This window comes from Heptranchias perlo, chromosome 26, assembly GCF_035084215.1.
Source record: "Heptranchias perlo isolate sHepPer1 chromosome 26, sHepPer1.hap1, whole genome shotgun sequence".
Classification (NCBI taxonomy): Eukaryota; Metazoa; Chordata; class Chondrichthyes; order Hexanchiformes; family Hexanchidae; genus Heptranchias; species Heptranchias perlo.
This window is the reverse complement of record NC_090350.1, coordinates 8,254,903-8,274,387: the sequence shown is the minus strand read 5'-3', so window position 1 is coordinate 8,274,387 and position 19,485 is coordinate 8,254,903. Positions and strand designations below refer to the sequence as shown.

The following is a 19,485-nucleotide window of genomic DNA, read 5'->3' as shown; positions in this document are numbered from 1 at the left end:
TGATTCCCCCTGAACTGTCTCTGATCCCCCTGAACAGTTTCTGATCCGCTTGAACTGTCTTTCATCCCCTTGAACTGTCTCTGATCCCCCCGAACTGTCTCTGATCCCCCCGAACATTCTCTGATCCCCCTGAACTGTCTCTGATCCCCCTGAACTGTCTCTGATACCCCCCCCGAACTGTCTCTGAACCCCCCGAACATTCTCTGATTCCCCCTGAACTGTCTCTGATCCCCCCGAACTGTCTCTGATCCCCCTGAACTGTCTCTGATACCCCCCCCGAACTGTCTCTGAACCCCCCGAACATTCTCTGATTCCCCCCGAACTGTCTCTGATCCCCCTGAACTGTCTCTGATACCCCCCCCCGAACTGTCTCTGAACCCCCCGAACATTCTCTGATTCCCCCTGAACTGTCTCTGATACCCCCCCCGAACTGTCTCTGAACCCCCCGAACATTCTCTGATTCCCCCTGAACTGTCTCTGATCCCCCTGAACAGTTTCTGATCCCCTTGAACTGTCTTTCATCCCCTTGAACTGTTTCTGATCCCCCTGAACTGTCTCTGACCTCCTGAACGGTCTCTGTCCCTCTCTGAACTGTCCTTGATCCCCCTGGACTGCCTCTGAGCAGCATCCACCCCTCCCCCCCACCCCACCTCCTAAGCTGTCCCCAAATCCCACTGAGCTGCCTCACCTCCATCGGCTTTCTCTGAGCCCCCCAAGCTGTAATTGAACCCCTGAGCTATCACAGATTCCCCAAGCCTCTGCCCTACAACAACCACAACTTGCATTTATATAGTGCCTTTACAGGAGTGTTTAAACAAAATTTGATACATGGGGAGATATTAGGACGAGTGACCAAAAGCGTGGTCAAAAAGGTAGGTTTTGAGGAGCGGCTTGAAGGAGGAGGGAGAGGTAAAGAGACGGAAAGGTTTAGGAAGGGAATTCCAAAACTTAGGGCCTAGGTAGCTGAAGGCACAGCTGCCATTGGAGGGGCAAAGGAAATCTGGGATCAGAATCAGAGGAACGCAGAGTTCTCTGAGGGTTGTAAGGCTGGAGGAGGTTACAGAGATAGGGAGGAGCAAGGCAATGGAGGGATTTGATCACCAGGATGAGGATTTTAAATTTGAAGCTTTGCTGGACCAGGAACCAATGTTGTTCAGCGACCAGAGAGGTGATGCTTCTTACTCCCCATGGAGTTGCATCTAACTCCATCAGAACCCATATCATTGTAAATGCTACAGTGCACTGTCAGTAATGAATTGGCTTCAATTAAAAACTCAACCTATGTTCTACATTTCAAACAAGCTACTAGTCCTGGATTACAACTCCCTGCACTTTCATGTGGTCATGAATAATGAATTACACTAGAACAACTGTTACAGTTGGAATAATGCTTTGTTCAATGGGAGAGTTTTTGTATTTCATCGCTGTAATACTAATAATGCAATAACAGTGATTCAATCCACACAGGTTGCACCTGGCTCAGCCTACTTAATGCGGGTGGTTGAAGATTTCATCCATATTGTGGGACATGGACTGAAGGTGTTTCAGAGTGCCCTTATAGTGACAGATAATCTCGGTAAGTTTAGAAGTAGTAAGGGATTTGTTTTTCTGAGGCATTGAAATAAATGGGAATGTCCAGTGTAATTTTCAGACCACTGTGATTTTGTAGGGACAAAATAAGTAGATACCCACCAATTCCTGTCTATGGATGAGATTGTATCACCCTCTCTCACACACTGATCAGTTCACCCACCAATACCTGTCTATGGATGAGATTGTATCACCCTCTCTCACACACTGATCAGTTCACCCATCAATTCCTGTCTATGGATGAGATTGTATCACCCTCTCTCACACACTGATCAGTTCACCCATCAATTCCTGTCTATGGATGAGATTGTATCACCCTCTCTCACACACTGATCAGTTCACCCACCAATTCCTGTCTATGGATGAGATTGTATCACCCTCTCTCACACACTGATCAGTTCACCCAACAATTCCTGTCTATGGATGAGATTGTATCACCCTCTCTCACACACTGATCAGTTCACCCACCAATTCCTGTCTATGGATGAGGTTGTATCACCTTACCACACACAGATCAGTTCACCCACTGATTTTAGGGAAACCAACCTCCCCACCCCCACCTCCACACACTTTTCTGCTTTTGCTTTTAATTATTTTTAGGTTTGACTTCCTCAGTTTTCTTCTTCCTCCCCTGATAGCATTCAGTTCCTTGGGCACCAGCGTCACTCCATACCTTGCCCAAGTGGCCATTCCTTATGTGTAGCCCTCGATAGTAACTGTTGGCAGGCAATTTGACCACAGACGGTATCACTGCTGATTGCAATCCTGTTTTTACTTGTTGCGCTTTCTAGCAGAGGTCAATAGGTAGCTATTGGCAGTGGGAAGTCTTGGTACTCTTCTGTTCCCCATTCCAGGGGTACTGTGGCTGATGGTAGCACTCCAACTGCTGCCTGGCAGAGGTCAGTAAACTTAGCACAGGCTAGGAATCAAAGTTGGGACTTACTGTTCTGTATGGGTGTTACATGCTGAGTCATCAGTGGAGGCTACACGGACATTGATTAATTGATAAGTTTATACTTACATTGTGTAAAATGGGATCTGTGATGCCAAATAATATAACGTCAACAAATATGATTGGAGCAATCATTTTTCCCCTCTTTTCAGTGACTAGTATTCAACGAGAGCCTGTGTCCGCTGTGTCGAGTGATATCAGCTTCCCGATGAAAGGCAGGAGAGGAATGAAGGATTGGGCCAGAAACTCAGAAGACAAACTTTATATTCCAAAAGAAGTTTTCATGCTTTCTTCTTCAGGTACCTGTAATTCTTGCTGTTGCGAACCAATATAGTTGTTACTACACTGCCATGGGCTGACGAGCCTAGCCTCGTCCCTGCCTCTCAGAACTCTATGGGCACCTGAATCAGTTGAAACCTTCCATCCTTTTATTAATCAGTCTGTTTCATGAGACTTCTTCCACATTAACCTGTGGAGAAACATTAGTGTCAGAGGCACTGCCCTGTGATGTGTCCCACATTAGAATCAGGTGAGAGTATGCTTCCAGAGTGTGTCCACTTTAGTACATGGATACATTTATGATACTGTTCCTGTGTGTCACACATCAGTATTGTAGTTAGTGTGTACAAGCACAATATAGTTCCTGCCGTAGTTATACCACAGTGACTGTCAGCAAAGCAGATTATCTGGTCATTCATTCATTTGTTGTTTGTGGGACTTTGCTACATGCAAATTGGCTGTTGCCTTTGCCTATGTAACAACTGTAACTATGTTTCAAAAGTAATCTGTCAGCTGTAAAGTGCTTTGGGACATCCCCATTGCCCATACGTGGATTTGGTGCTCTGGTAGTAACCTTCTTTTAAATCAGGACCCATGAAATCTGGGTCACTAAGCTCTTCAACAATGGGCCGACCCTTCAGTCAGCAAAATCTACTCATATTTCAACTCGAGTTGCTCCTGCCCACTCATGCTGCATACTTCACCCAGTACAGTCCTCTCCATCTCATTCTCTAATGCCCCACTCCACGGATGGATGCCTCTGGCATGGTGTTTGGGTGGAAGGAACGTTGACTGTGTCAGTAATGAAGTGCTGGCAAGGCTGGAAGGTACTTCTTCCTCAAAAACATCTGGAGGAGGAAAAGAAGGAGAGGTTACAGTGGGATGCTGAGGATTAGTGTTCACTTTCAATGGAAGGAGTGATGTGAAGATTTCACCATATAGTTTGCTGACAGTTAATGGAGGGTGCAAGAGAATGAGATAAAAGAGAAGCAGAATGCCATGATGAACCTGCAGCTGCCACCTGCCCTCCTACTTCCCCGTCTCTGACTCCCTCTGTGGTCACCCTCCTCACAGGGCGGGAGAGGACAGAGTTTTGGGCTCCAACCTGTTACCAATCTCTGTGGTGTATGGACAGTCTTCTAATTTAAAAATAATTCAAAAAGTGAGAAAGACATATAGTCAAACCCAGGTGTCACTATGCAGACCATAATGGAGGTGGAGAAACATGCATAAACCAAGCAATTACATGTGAGGCTTTTAGTGGGATGAAAGTATTTAAGGATGTATGTGAAGGAATACTTGCAAGTTAAGGCAGAGTTGTGAAGAGCTCTGTGTTACTATTATTCAAGAACTTTAAGATAGTGAGAGGGAGGTGATTATCAACACTCTGCTGGGAAACCCCTCCAAATATCAACACACTTCTGGGAAACCCCTCCAAAAATCAACACACTGCTGGGAAACCCCTCCAAATATCAACACACTGCTGGGAAACCCCTCCGAATATCAACACACTGCTGGGAAACCCCTCCAAATATCGACACACTGCTGGGAAACCCCTCCAAAAATCAACACACTGCTGGGAAACCCCTCCAAATATCAACACACTGCTGGGAAACCCCTCCAAATATCAACACACTGCTGGGAAACCCCTCCAAATATCAACACACTGCTGGGAAACCTCTCCAAATATCGACACACTGCTGGGAAACCCCTCCACAAATCAACACACTGCTGGGAAACCCCTCCAAATATCAACACACTGCTGGGAAACCCCTCCAAATATAGACGCACTGCTGGGAAACCCCTCCAAATATCAACACACTGCTGGGAAACCCCTCCAAATATCGACACACTGCTGGGAAACCCCTCCAAATATCAACACACTGCTGGGAAACCCCTCCAAATATCAACACACTGCTGGGAAACCCCTCCAAATATAGACGCACTTCTGGGAAACCCCTCCAAATATCGACACACTGCTGGGAAACCCCTCCAAAAATCAACACACTGCTGGGAAACCCCTCCAAATATCGACACACTGCTGGGAAACCCCTCCAAATATCAACACACTGCTGGGAAACCCCTCCAAATATCGACACACTGCTGGGAAACCCCTCCAAATATCAACACACTGCTGGGAAACCCCTCCAAATATCAACACACTGCTGGGAAACCCCTCCAAATATCAACACACTGCTGGGAAACCCCTCCAAATATCAACACACTGCTGGGAAACCCCTCCAAATATCGACACACTGCTGGGAAACCCCTCCAAATATCAACACACTGCTGGGAAACCCCTCCAAATATCAACACACTGCTGGGAAACCCCTCCAAATATCAACACACTGCTGGGAAACCCCTCCAAATATCAACACACTGCTGGGAAACCCCTCCAAATATAGACGCACTGCTGGGAAACCCCTCCAAATATCAACACACTGCTGGGAAACCCCTCCAAATATCAACACACTGCTGGGAAACCCCTCCAAATATCAACGCACTGCTGGGAAACCCCTCCAAATATAGACGCACTGCTGGGAAACCCCTCCACAAATCAACACACTGCTGGGAAACCCCTCCAAATATCAACACACTTCTGGGAAACCCCTCCAAATATCAACACACTGCTGGGAAACCCCTCCACAAATCAACACACTGCTGGGAAACCCCTCCAAATATCGACACACTTCTAGGAAACCCCTCCAAATATAGACACACTTCTGGGAAACCCTCCAAATATCAACACACTGCTGGGAAACCCCTCCAAATATAGACACACTTGTGGGAAACCCCTTCAAATATCGACACACTTCTGGGAAACCCCTCCAAATATCGACACACTTCTAGGAAACCCCTCCAAATATAGACACACTTCTGGGAAACCCTCCAAATATCAACACACTGCTGGGAAACCCATCCAAATATAGACACACTTGTGGGAAACCCCTCCAAAGAAGATAGATGAGGGCTGTGCGTAACCAAGAAGATAGATGAGGGCTGTGCAGTAGACGTGGTCTACATGGACTTCAGCAAAGCATTTGACAAGGTACCGCATGGTAGGTTGTTACATAAGGTTAAATCTCATGGGATCCAAGGTGAGGTAGCCAATTGGATACAAAATTGGCTTGACGACAGAAGACAGAGGGTGGTTGTCGAGGGTTGTTTTTCAAACTGGATGCCTGTGTCCAGCGGTGTGCCTCAGGGATCGGTGCTGGGTCCGCTGTTATTTGTTATTTATATTAATGATTTGGATGAGAATTTAGGAGGCATGGTTAGTAAGTTTGCAGATGACACCAAAATTGGTGGCATTGTGGACAGTGAAGAAGGTTATCTAGGATTGCAACGGGATCTTGATAAATTGGGCCAGTGGGCCGACGAATGGCAGATGGAGTTTAATTTAGATAAATGTGAGGTGATGCATTTTGGTGGATCGAATCGGGCCAGGACCTACTCCGTTAATGGTAGGGCGTTGGGGAGAGTTATAGAACAAAGAGATCTAGGAGTACAGATTCATAGCTCCTTGAAAGTGGAGTCACAGGTGGATAGGGTGGTGAAGAAGGCATTCAGCATGCTTGGTTTCATTGGTCAGAACATTGAATGCAGGAGTTGGGATGTCTTGTTGAAGTTGTACAGGGCATTGGTGAGGCCACACTTGGAGTACTGTGTACAGTTCTGGTCACCCTATTATAGAAAGGATATTATTAAACTAGAAAGAGTGCAGAAAAGATTTACTAGGATGCTACCGGGACTTGATGGTTTGACTTACAGGGAGAGGTTAGACAGACTGGGACTTTATTCCCTGGAGAGTAGGAGGTTAAGGGGTGATCTTATAGAAGTCTATAAAATAATGAGGGGCATAGATAAGGTCGATAGTCAAAATCTTTTCCCAAAGGTAGGGGAGTCTATAACGAGGGGGCACAGATTTAAGGTGAGAGGGGAGAGATACAAAAGGATCCAGAGGGGCAATTTTTTCACTCAAAGGGTGGTGAGTGTCTGGAACGAGCTGCCAGAGGCAGTAGTAGAGGCGGGTACAATTTTGTCTTTTAAAAAGCATTTGGACAGTTACATGGGGAAGATGGGTATCGAGGGATATGGGCCAAGTGCAGGCAATTGGGACTAGCTTAGTGGTATAAACTGGGCGACATGGACATGTTGGGCCGAAGGGCCTGTTTCCATGTTGTAACTTCTATGATTCTATGATTCTATGATTCTATAAATATCGACACACTTCTAGGAAACCCCTCCAAATATCAACACACTTCTGGGAAACCCCTCCAAAAATCAACACACTGCTGGGAAACCCCTCCAAATATCAACACACTGCTGGGAAACCCCTCCGAATATCAACACACTGCTGGGAAACCCCTCCAAATATCGACACACTGCTGGGAAACCCCTCCAAAAATCACCACACTGCTGGGAAACCCCTCCAAATATCAACACACTGCTGGGAAACCCCTCCAAATATCAACACACTGCTGGGAAACCCCTCCAAATATCAACACACTGCTGGGAAACCTCTCCAAATATCGACACACTGCTGGGAAACCCCTCCAAATATCAACACACTGCTGGGAAACCCCTCCAAATATCAACACACTGCTGGGAAACCCCTCCGAATATCAACACACTGCTGGGAAACCCCTCCAAATATAGACGCACTGCTGGGAAACCCCTCCAAATATCAACACACTGCTGGGAAACCCCTCCAAATATCGACACACTGCTGGGAAACCCCTCCAAATATCAACACACTGCTGGGAAACCCCTCCAAATATCAACACACTGCTGGGAAACCCCTCCAAATATAGACGCACTTCTGGGAAACCCCTCCAAATATCGACACACTGCTGGGAAACCCCTCCAAATATCAACACACTGCTGGGAAACCCCTCCAAATATCGACACACTGCTGGGAAACCCCTCCAAATATCAACACACTGCTGGGAAACCCCTCCAAATATCAACACACTGCTGGGAAACCCCTCCAAATATAGACGCACTTCTGGGAAACCCCTCCAAATATCAACACACTGCTGGGAAACCCCTCCAAATATCAACACACTGCTGGGAAGCCCCTCCAAATATAGACGCACTTCTGGGAAACCCCTCCAAATATCGACACACTGCTGGGAAACCCCTCCAAATATCAACACACTGCTGGGAAACCCCTCCAAATATAGACGCACTTCTGGGAAACCCCTCCAAATATCAACACACTGCTGGGAAACCCCTCCAAATATAGACGCACTTCTGGGAAACCCCTCCAAATATCAACACACTGCTGGGAAACCCCTCCAAATATCAACACACTGCTGGGAAACCCCTCCAAATATCGACACACTGCTGGGAAACCCCTCCAAATATCAACACACTGCTGGGAAACCCCTCCAAATATAGACGCACTTCTGGGAAACCCCTCCAAATATCGACACACTGCTGGGAAACCCCTCCAAATATCAACACACTGCTGGGAAACCCCTCCAAATATCAACACACTGCTGGGAAACCCCTCCAAATATAGACGCACTGCTGGGAAACCCCTCCAAATATCAACACACTGCTGGGAAACCCCTCCAAATATCAACACACTGCTGGGAAACCCCTCCAAATATCAACGCACTGCTGGGAAACCCCTCCAAATATAGACGCACTGCTGGGAAACCCCTCCACAAATCAACACACTGCTGGGAAACCCCTCCAAATATCAACACACTTCTGGGAAACCCCTCCAAATATCAACACACTGCTGGGAAACCCCTCCACAAATCAACACACTGCTGGGAAACCCCTCCAAATATCGACACACTTCTAGGAAACCCCTCCAAATATAGACACACTTCTGGGAAACCCTCCAAATATCAACACACTGCTGGGAAACCCCTCCAAATATAGACACACTTGTGGGAAACCCCTTCAAATATCGACACACTTCTGGGAAACCCCTCCAAATATCGACACACTTCTAGGAAACCCCTCCAAATATAGACACACTTCTGGGAAACCCTCCAAATATCAACACACTGCTGGGAAACCCCTCCAAATATAGACACACTTGTGGGAAACCCCTCCAAATATCGACACACTTCTAGGAAACCCCTCCAAATATAGACACACTTCTGGGAAACCCTCCAAATATCAACACACTGCTGGGAAACCCCTCCAAATATAGACGCACTGCTGGGAAACCCCTTCAAATATCGACACACTTCTGGGAAACCCCTCCAAATATCGACACACTTCTAGGAAACCCCTCCAAATATAGACACACTTCTGGGAAACCCTCCAAATATCAACACACTGCTGGGAAACCCCTCCAAATATAGACGCACTGCTGGGAAACCCCTTCAAATATCGACACACTTCTGGGAAACCCCTCCAAATATCGACACACTTCTAGGAAACCCCTCCAAATATAGACACACTTCTGGGAAACCCTCCAAATATCAACACACTGCTGGGAAACCCCTCCAAATATAGACACACTGCTGGGAAACCCCTTCAAATATCGACACACTTCTGGGAAACCCCTCCAAATATCGACACACTTCTAGGAAACCCCTCCAAATATAGACACACTTCTGGGAAACCCTCCAAATATCAACACACTGCTGGGAAACCCCTCCAAATATAGACACACTTGTGGGAAACCCCTCCAAATATAGACACACTTCTGGGAAACCCCTCCAAATATCAACACACTGCTGGGAAACCCCTCCAAATATCAACACACTGCTGGGAAACCCCTCCAAATATAGACACACTTCTGGGAAACCCCTCCAAATATCAACACACTGCTGGGAAACCCCTCCAAATATCAACACACTGCTGGGAAACCCCTCCAAATATCGACACACTTCTAGGAAACCCCTCCAAATATCGACACACTTCTAGGAAACCCCTCCAAATATCGACACACTTTTGGGATCCCCTGTCCTAACTACCAAACGATAATGTCAGTTGCATAATGGAAAATAGAGCGATCATTGCAGAAAATATTTTTTCATCAACACACACTAACTAGAAGAATTTGCTGGTCAGCCAACAAATATAGAAAAATGCAGAAATATGATGACAGACAGATATAAATCTAATGACCTTACCGACCCCTAAGGTTACAGGGCCCCTCCCTCCGTTTGAAAACTTATGTCATGGTGCTCCAGATTAATAAGGATCATCAGCATCACTTTTTGTTGCTGACTCTGTTGCTTTATGCTTTTGGAAAGTGGAACTTATTGCCTGTACTTCTTAATTGTGAGGAGAAGGTGAATGAGACATGTAATTGCTCTGTGGCCCACAAGAGGTCCATCCATTCAAGACATTTTAAAATTAATTTCTTTTTAAAATTGTGAATGAATTTAGCTCTCATTAAGGTGTGGAGTGTCAGTAGAGAGGACCAGAACACTTTACTGCAATGTTAACGTCTATGTCAACTTCAGGATGGGTTAGGTGCACGATAAAAATGCCCCTACTCTGACCCTTCACTATGCTTTAGCTCCATCCTCAAAAGAACATACTCTTCTGTTGGCATATCTCAGCCGGGGCAACCTTAGGGGCACCGCAATTAGCTTCAGTTGCCCTGGATTAGAGAGAGGAAAATCATTCGGAGTTATCACTCCTGGGGGGCCATTTTAACTTTGGGTGATAGTGTAAAATGGGCGATATCGAATTGGACGCCCTTTACACGCCCTGCCCAATTTTTCGTTTTGTTAACTTCAGTGGAAATGAAAACCGGGCGGGGTGTGTAATGGACGGGGTGTATAGTGGGTGGGATGTACAACGGGCGGGGTGTGCAATGGGCGGGATGTATAACGGGCGGGGTGTATAACGGGCCGGGTGTATAACGGGCAGGGTGTATAACAGGCGGGATGTGCAATGGGCGGGATGTGCAATGGGCGGGGTGTGCAATGGGCGGGGTGTATAACGGGCAGGGTATATAACAGGTGGGATGTGCAATGGGCGGGGTGTGCAATGGGCGGGGTGTATAACGGGCAGGGTGTATAACAGGCGGGATGTGCAATGGGCGGGGTGTATAACGGGCAGGGTATATAACAGGTGGGATGTGCAATGGGCGGGGTGTGCAATGGGCGGGGTGTATAACGGGCCGGGTGTATAACGGGCAGGGTGTATAACAGGCGGGATGTGCAATGGGCGGGGTGTGCAATGGGCGGAGTGTGCAATGGGCGGGGTGTATAACGGGCAGGGTGTATAACAGGCGGGATGTGCAATGGGCGGGGTGTGCAATGGGCGGGGTGTATAACGGGCAGGGTATATAACAGGTGGGATGTGCAATGGGCGGGGTGTATAACGGGCGGGGTGTATAACAGGCGGGATGTGCAATGGGCGGGGTGTGCAATGGGCGGGGTGTATAACGGGCAGGGTATATAACAGGTGGGATGTGCAATGGGCGGGGTGTGCAATGGGCGGGGTGTATAACGGGCAGGGTATATAACAGGTGGGATGTGCAATGGGCGGGGTGTGCAATGGGCGGGGTGTATAACGGGCAGGGTGTATAACAGGCGGGATGTGCAATGGGCGGGGTGTGCAATGGGCAGAGTGTGCAATGGGCGGTGTGTATAACGGGCAGGGTGTATAACAGGCGGGATGTGCAATGGGCGGGGTGTGCAATGGGCGGGGTGTATAACGGGCAGGGTATATAACAGGTGGGATGTGCAATGGGCGGGGTGTGCAATGGGCGGGGTGTATAACGGGCAGGGTGTATAACAGGCGGGATGTGCAATGGGCGGGGTGTGCAATGGGCGGGGTGTATAACGGGCAGGGTATATAACAGGCGGGATGTGCAATGGGCGGGGTGTGCAATGTGCGGGGTGTATAACGGGCAGGGTGTATAACAGGCGGGATGTGCAATGGGCGGGGTGTAAAACGGGCGGGGTGTATAATGAGCAGGGTGTATAACGGGTGGAGTGTGTAACGGGCCGGGTGTAAAACGGGTGGGGTGTATAATGGGCGGCTAATTTGATATCGCCCATTTTACACCATCGCCCAAAGTTAAAATTACCCCCCTGACTGATCTCTATCCAGCAACCCTGCTGGAATCGTACATGTGTGGACTGCTGATTTATGGATTGTTTTGTGCACTTGACTCATATCCACTAAGAACCAGGCTAAGGCTGTCCAAAACTCACCTTGGGTTAGTAGCCTTGCAGGCATCGCAGAGAAATAGCTTTCATCCCATCAGTCTCAGCAGATTCAACCCTAGCTGCTTAGGATCAAAGTATAGTGTTTCAGCATTATTCAGTCTCTATGTGTGAAGGATTCTTTGTTATTTCTTTGACTTTCCCTATTCACATCATACATTTGAGCACAGTTTCAACTTTCCGTCTTTTTCAAGTTTTTTTTCTCTTATATTAAATTGATCTGGTGTCTTTATTGCTGTCCTACACTTGAATAATCTCCTGAATCTTTCAATTATATTCAAAGAAAACTCAGTCTGTCAACTCTTACTTTTCTTTTACTGAAATCAGCATTCTTGGCAACTTCAGTGTTCACCATCAGCAATGGTTCAGTTTCTCTTCTTCTACTGATCAGGCCAGCACTAATGCCAAGTGCTGTGCTAACCTGAATGACCTTGAACAATTTATCAGTCAGCTTACCATATCCCTGAACTCCCTTTTCCTCACCTCCAATGTTAACTCTTACAATTCTATCTCTTACCTCATCATGGGGATCTTACGATCACAAATTCACATTTGCATCTTGTAGAATACTCTGCAACAAATCACACTGTAAACCAGTCATGCCTTGTTTGTGACTATAAGTCAGCCAGGTATTATATAAGTTATATGAGTCTTTGAGAATTGTTTGTGTTTTTTTTTACTTGGTCCAATAGCTACACTTACTCTTTTTTATCTTTCTGCCTGTGCCAGTGAAGTAACAGATACTTTTCTACTATGCTCTTCTCTTTCCTTCCATCAGATCAGGCACTGCATCTCAGCTCAGTCGTACCTGCTATCTGCTGTCTCTCATAAACATTCTGCATATGAATGTAGGCATCCAGTCTGTTTCAGCTCTGCTTGCAGCCTCTGTAAAACTAGTGTTAGAGCTGTTTAAATGTGCCTTTATTGAAAAGAATGTTAACTGTGTTTTTCTGCCCCATCAGCAGCCACTACATTAGGTCCCTTGCCAGCAATGGAATGAAAATCAGGCAGATTCTATAATGGGTGGGTTATCTGCTCCATCAGATTACCGCCCATGCGGTGAAGATGAAAATTTACCCCATACTATCTAGTTTCCTCTCAAATCACTCTATCTGTGCTGTAGTTCATGTCTTATTGACTAATTCTTTTTCCATTAACGTAGGGGTTCCCCAGGGTCCTATCCTCTCTCTTACCTTATTACTTCTTCATATCAACAAGCTTCTCCACTCAACATCCAATCTTTTCCACACTTTTGCTGATGGTTCTATTCTACATTAATCAATTTCCTTCACATTGTATGTTAACCATGCACACGTTCCCCATTCCTATCATAGTGCAGTGCTTGAATCCTTACACCTTGATCTCCTCCACACCCTGCAGCAAGAGAGTGGAAGTAATATTTCTTACAAATTTTTGAAAATGCAATTTCTTCATGTCTCGCAAAGTTAACCAACAGTTACTATCTCTTACCTTTGATGGCTTCACCCATTGTCTGTCTTCATCTGTTGGCACTCTTGGCTTCACCATCTTCACTGACCCTGTAAAACTTCCAGACCTTTTTTGCTCGAGCAATCTGTTTCCTCCTTCATGCCAAACATTTATTATTTCATCATCAACTTTTAACTCTTACACACCTAGATTGTTTTCTGATAGTCAATCCATTTCTTCCCTCCAGTCTACAACTTCTCTATCATCATTATATCCCCTCTTTGCTCAATTTTATCAATATTATTTTGGTCAGTGCTTTGGTCAGTCAGTGCTTTTGATTTAAAAAAAATATGGAGAAACACATAGTGGATTCATGGCTAAGCAAGATCAGCAATCACATAGACCCAATACCAGACTACATAGTCACCAATATTCCTCATATCACTCTATGTCAATTCTTCTGATGGAGTGGCCCAATTTCCTCTGACATTGCCATATGTTCAAGGCTCTGGCTTTGGTTTCCTTTTCCCTCTTTGCAGCATCTTTCCAGCTTCTGTTGAGATAAGAAGAATGAAAAATGTGAGTTTCCTGCTGTCCATTTTTTTCTTTCTTGTTAGGGTCATGTAAGGGTCTCCTCAGAGCATAAGCCTCAAAAAAAAGAAATAATTTCTGAACATTTGACCATTAGCACTTAGTCAGCACAAACCTTTTGTGTCTGCAGGCTCTCCCACTTCTCTCTCCCCTACAGCATTAGCTGCAGAGTTCCCAGGATTTGCTTTGCTTCCTCTTGCTGCTGTCTCTCCTCCTGTAGCCTTTCCTTTTTGACAATTTTGTGCAATCTTTCTCAGCATGACAAAAGAATGCTTATGATTGTCAGTCAGAGACTGCTGAATCTGACAACTATTTAAGAATCATCATCACTTTCCTTCTGGAATTCCCGCAGAGGTAGCGAGACTTCAACGGGCATGTATGCGTTGCCTGATGTTGTATTGTTTACTCAAAATCTTCCAGGTGCAGGTGTCACTATAGATCATTTAGTGCACAGGATGATTCCCTTAGATGTGCGAGTCCACTTTTAGGGTAAATATCGGTCTAATGTTTGAAATGTAGAAAATATACATTAATGGCAACTTTCAGGCATCACACTTACCTTCACTGATATTGTGAATTGACTAAACATTATCCTACATTGAAGAGGGTTCCTGGAGCTTAGGGAGTTGCCACTCACTCCCTGTGCCACTTCTTTGTGCAGAGGCACCGGATTTAACATGAAGTCGGGAACGGAGAGTGCGAGGGCGGCAGCGGGCGATGAACCCACAACTTCGCGCAACGTGGGCGCATGGCCAATTTTAATGGCCAGGCCTCATTTATATAATGCTTCCGGGTTTCTCAGCCGATTCACACATCTGCGGGTGTGCTGCCCACCCACAAGATGCAATTTCCACTTTTTTGCACATAGTTCTGGCTGCTGTATTGGTACCTCTCTTGCCACCCACACCCACTGTTCCATCCTCCCACCATCCCATGCCTAATTTTAGTCAAAACCATATTTATATCAGTCTCCAAGAAGTTAGAGGCTATCTTCCTGTTTCCTTTTTGATCCATAATTTAAAGTTGCTACGTGGTGGCACTGCTTTAAGAGCTGTCTAGCTTTTAAGTACAACACTTCTGCCTGTACAACGAACGCCGAAACATAGGAACAAGGGTTTCCTCCACCCCACCCCACCAATTTATTGGTCCTCGTGGTGTGTCTGATTAGTTGCTGTCGGGACATTCGCTTTTTTCCCACCCAGCATTTAAATTTGCTGACCCAGGAATTTCAGATGGAGTCAGTGTCAGACTGGATGGACGGGCAGGTGTCCCACTTCACCGCATTAACGGCAGCAGATCATGGGTCTTGAAATTCCAGGATCATTGTGTATGTCTTCAAGCTATGTGACGGAGATGAAGACATCATATGAATGAGGCGTGATGAAGACATGAGTTTGTTAAAGATAAATTTCAACAATTATTGTTCTGAATATATTTCATAACATAAATTATGGGGGGTTTGAACAGGTCACACTATGAACCAGTGATTCTTTTTGTACTGTTAAAATCACAACCATGCAGTATTATGCAAATAGGGTAGACGGAGGTGACTTAATGACAATTCAAACTTAACGTCATTCTGAGAGTGTGTAATTAGAACTGGCTGTGAAAGGGTTAAGAAATTTGCTAACGGCTAGCTGTTTTTTAAAGCTATTTCTACAGCCTTTCCTTGCTACACATGTTCCCAACCTTTAAGTCAATACAGCATCTCTTGTCTTGAACTGAAGCACCTGTGATTCTGAGATGTTGCAGATCAATGTCTGGGTATCTTTCAGTTTCTTAATTAGAACCTATGCTGGCGAATGAATTCCACATCCAGCTGACCTTACTGAAAACAAAGTCAGAAAAAGTCATATAATCTCCTTTTCCAAGCAGTTTATGGCAAGTCTATGGAAAGTACAAAATCCCCTCTCTGAAGAATAAGCAACATTAGAGATAGGTCACTCAGCAAAGACATCAGGCCTGATTTTATCTCTGGGCCAGTTTTGGGTGGGTGAGTAGCAGTGTGAGTTAGAAACTCATCCACTGCTCCAGAAATCAGGCCTGGGGTATTTTAACTCCGTTCTGGCCGGAAAGTCGGCGAGAAGCGGCAGAAAAAGGCGCAACCTGAAAACCACCTGGTAGATGGCGGGATCAGCTGCCAGGGCGGGGATCTCGCAATCAGAAAGTGGGGGGGGCAGTCTGCGGCAGGGGAGACCTGGCTTTCCTTGCAAGACCCGGAAAAGCACTTGCTCCTCCTGGCCCACAAGGAAAGTAAAAATAATGTTTTAAAACTTGCCTTTTTGGGCTTTTTCCCTGCTATCTTCACCTGGTGGGAAAGACACTGCGGCTTCCAGATCAGGCCGCCAAGTTAAAATTACAGTCAGGTCCCGATAATGTATTCGAGACCCAGCAGCATATATAAGAAAGGTTCCTGCCAGCTTTGGAGAGTGTCCTTGCCGCCTGCTCAGGTTAAAATTGGGAACCATCAGCTCCCAGCATTTCCAGAGCGGGTAAGTAACCTGGGCAATTTTAACTGCCTGCCCGCCCGCATTCGCCAGTCAGATAAGGTTAAAATTTGCCCCATCATAAAAGTAGGAAAACTCAAGTGGGACTGCCCCTTACAAGATTGACAAAACAAAACCTCTGTTATGTAGAACAGACATGCCGTTGGCAATCTCAAAGCTGATGTCAGTCAGCACGTCAGATCCACAAAGCCTGCATGAGATGGAGGTTTGCGGGGCTGCAAGGCAAAATACTGTAAAAGAAAATTATAAAGAAACTAAGACAAAATAATGATTTACTGTCTTGACTCTGTGGGTAAGTATCTGACAATGGTTACATTTTCCATCAATTCCTCACTTATTTTCTTTTGCCTTTCTTTTGTTATGTAGCAGCACTTACTGCACTTCAAAAAGAGTAACGTATTGGTTTAAGGGTTTTGGCACATCTTGATTTGGCACTATATAAATATGACTATGTGTCTTCTTTCCTTCTGTTTTAGTCTCACTACATCAGACATCAAGAGGCTGAGTAGAGAACCTGCCCCAGGGCCTCTGTCAATGGCTCTCTGGAGTTGTGGGTAGATTACCCCAGTGTGATGCATCCTATGATTTGTTTTTCTCTCCCTCACCCCCCTTGGGGAAATACTACCCCATAATGGTATGACCAAGATCGGAAACTTACTAAGTTATAGGTGTAGTATAATTAAGCATTTTTATCCAAGCTTGGTATGGTGCATGAAGTTTTTCAATCCTATCACAGAACATGAGATTAAAAACAGCTACTTACAAAAGAATGTTTCAGTTTATTTTGAGGCATTTGTTGTTGAATTGGTGGCTGATTTCAGACAGTTGTCAAGCCACTCAATTCAAATTCAAACAGTTTGTGTGATATGTTCAAATATATTTTTGATTAGCAGCTCTTTTTAAAATGAACACTCAATTATTTAAATTCACTCAGCCCCAGTCACTGTTTTTAGGTATTTATCAGCTTGTCTTTATCAAATCAGTGGCTAGGAAATTGTTTTAGGCCCGATTTCGGGCTTGAAATAGACGGCACACTTGGAGCGCACGGCCAAAGCCGAAAGCCCAAGGCTTGTCCATGATTGGGTCTCGGGCCTCAATCAGCATAATTCTGGCGAGCTGTGGATGTCAGTGGAGCATTCAGAGGCAGCTTGTCCATTTGAAGAGACCGATTTGGGCCGACTGCCTCACCGGCAGCGGCCCTTAGGTAAGTCCTGGGCGGTGGAGGGGGGAGAACGGGCCTGCAGTAATGCTGTGGGGCCGGGAGAAGCACTCCTTCTCCTCTTGGCTCCAATAAAGGTAAGTTTAAAAGAAGATATCTACCTTTTTTGGTGGTGGCCTGCACCAGTCCCTTTAAGATTGCTGGTCATGCTGCTGAAGAACCCAAAAACCTGAGTGAAGCATGCCGGGCACAACAGAGTTCCAGCAAATGGACCAGCAAGTTCTGGAGATTCGCAACTCACGGTGTATCTCTTTATCCCCTGAACTTGCTGGCCGATTTGCACATTATTAATGGAGTGTATTGTTAACACGCTGTTATTTTTCCAGCAAATTTCAGCCCATAATTTCTTTACATACAAGAAGCTAACTAAATTTGCCATATGCAAGGGGACTTATGCCTGTTTTAGGCAGCCGGGTGGGATGCCTGAATATTGCCCGACACATCTAGAAGTAAAGGGAATTAGGGGTTACGGGGAGCGGGCAGGAAATTGGACATGAATTTAGATTTGAGGTTAGGATCAGATCAGCCATGATCTTATTGAATGGCGGGGCAGGCTCGAGGGGCCGATTGGCCTACTCCTGCTCCTATTTCTTATGTTCTTATGTTCTTATCTTGCTGGAGCAGGCCATCTCGCAGCGTACACCATTAGTTAGACTTTCTCCTGCACCCTTCAGCTCAAATTTTTTTTGTGCCATAACTTGCTGGAAGTGTGAGCTTATAACGGCACAGCAAAGGGCATTTGGGACTTGTTGCAGATTTACAGATTCGGACAACGAGTTTCCTTTTGGGTATAAGAGTTTATTGATACTCCAACATGGCACAAATAGGTAGCCCAATATAAGTTACAGTATGGTACAGATTATCAAGCAGTTATATTTTAGTTAGCAAGCAGATATACAACCTGCCACTTCTATCCTAGATCGTGCGTTGATCAGACCCACGGCTCTTGGCTATTCCTGGTATACCCAAGCGGTCCGGTAGCTCTGAGATGACCTTCTATCCATAGCTATGCTGACCCTTTTATATCTTAGTTGCGGAGGGTATCATAAGAGTCCTTTTTACGAGGCAGCTGTTTGCCTTGAGGTTAATAAGGTTAACCATCGTCCTTGCAGAGCTCTCCGTTCTACTAACATCTGTTATCTTGTTTCCTCATTAGAAGACAATGGCTAATTTTGTGTTGGGCTGCAGTTTGTGTGAGCTGGAACAATAGGTTGTGTTAGCTAGCTGGAAGGTCAAAAAGCAGTAGTCAGCTCTTAACCTGATATATTTAGCCTGATGTATTTCGCCTGATGTATTGGGCCATTATCTTACAGGACCTTAGTGAATGGCAGGACCAACAGTTTGTCTCCTTAACCTATGAGATTTAAGGATTGAGAAAGAAACAGTGGAACGATGGAGGAGAGTGAATTAGAGTGGTTGAATTAGAGTCAAATCAGATGCAGAAAGAAAAATCAAGAGAGGGAAAGAAAGTTTGGATTAAGAGAGAAAGAGAAAAGAGACAAAAGGAAAAAGAAGAAAAAAATGTGAACATTTTAAATTTGACATTTTTAAAATCTCTAACAACAATTTACTACCTGCAGGAATGAGATTGAACGGTTTAAATTGTTCCCTTTCTGGTCTATAGAGGTTGATTGTCATTGCATTAACAATTATCACATTGTTAAAAAGGTACTTACGCTGTTAAATTCCAGCCCTAACTTTCTTTTGCAAGTTTGTTGGGCAATAAATACGCAAATCCAGCAAGTTCTTAAAAATAAT

General features: G+C 45.4%; 1 protein-coding gene across 1 annotated transcript in view; it reads left to right on the top strand.

The window, feature by feature from the left end:
- The window catches only part of LOC137342497 (adhesion G protein-coupled receptor B2-like), a 697,882-nt gene that overhangs the window by 435,608 nt on the left and 242,789 nt on the right, over positions 1 to 19,485 (top strand). The window contains exons 12-13 of the mRNA XM_068006399.1: positions 1,468 to 1,576; positions 2,695 to 2,841. Of these exons, the coding sequence (XP_067862500.1) occupies positions 1,468 to 1,576; positions 2,695 to 2,841 (256 nt within the window). The remainder of the gene's footprint in view (positions 1 to 1,467; positions 1,577 to 2,694; positions 2,842 to 19,485) is intronic.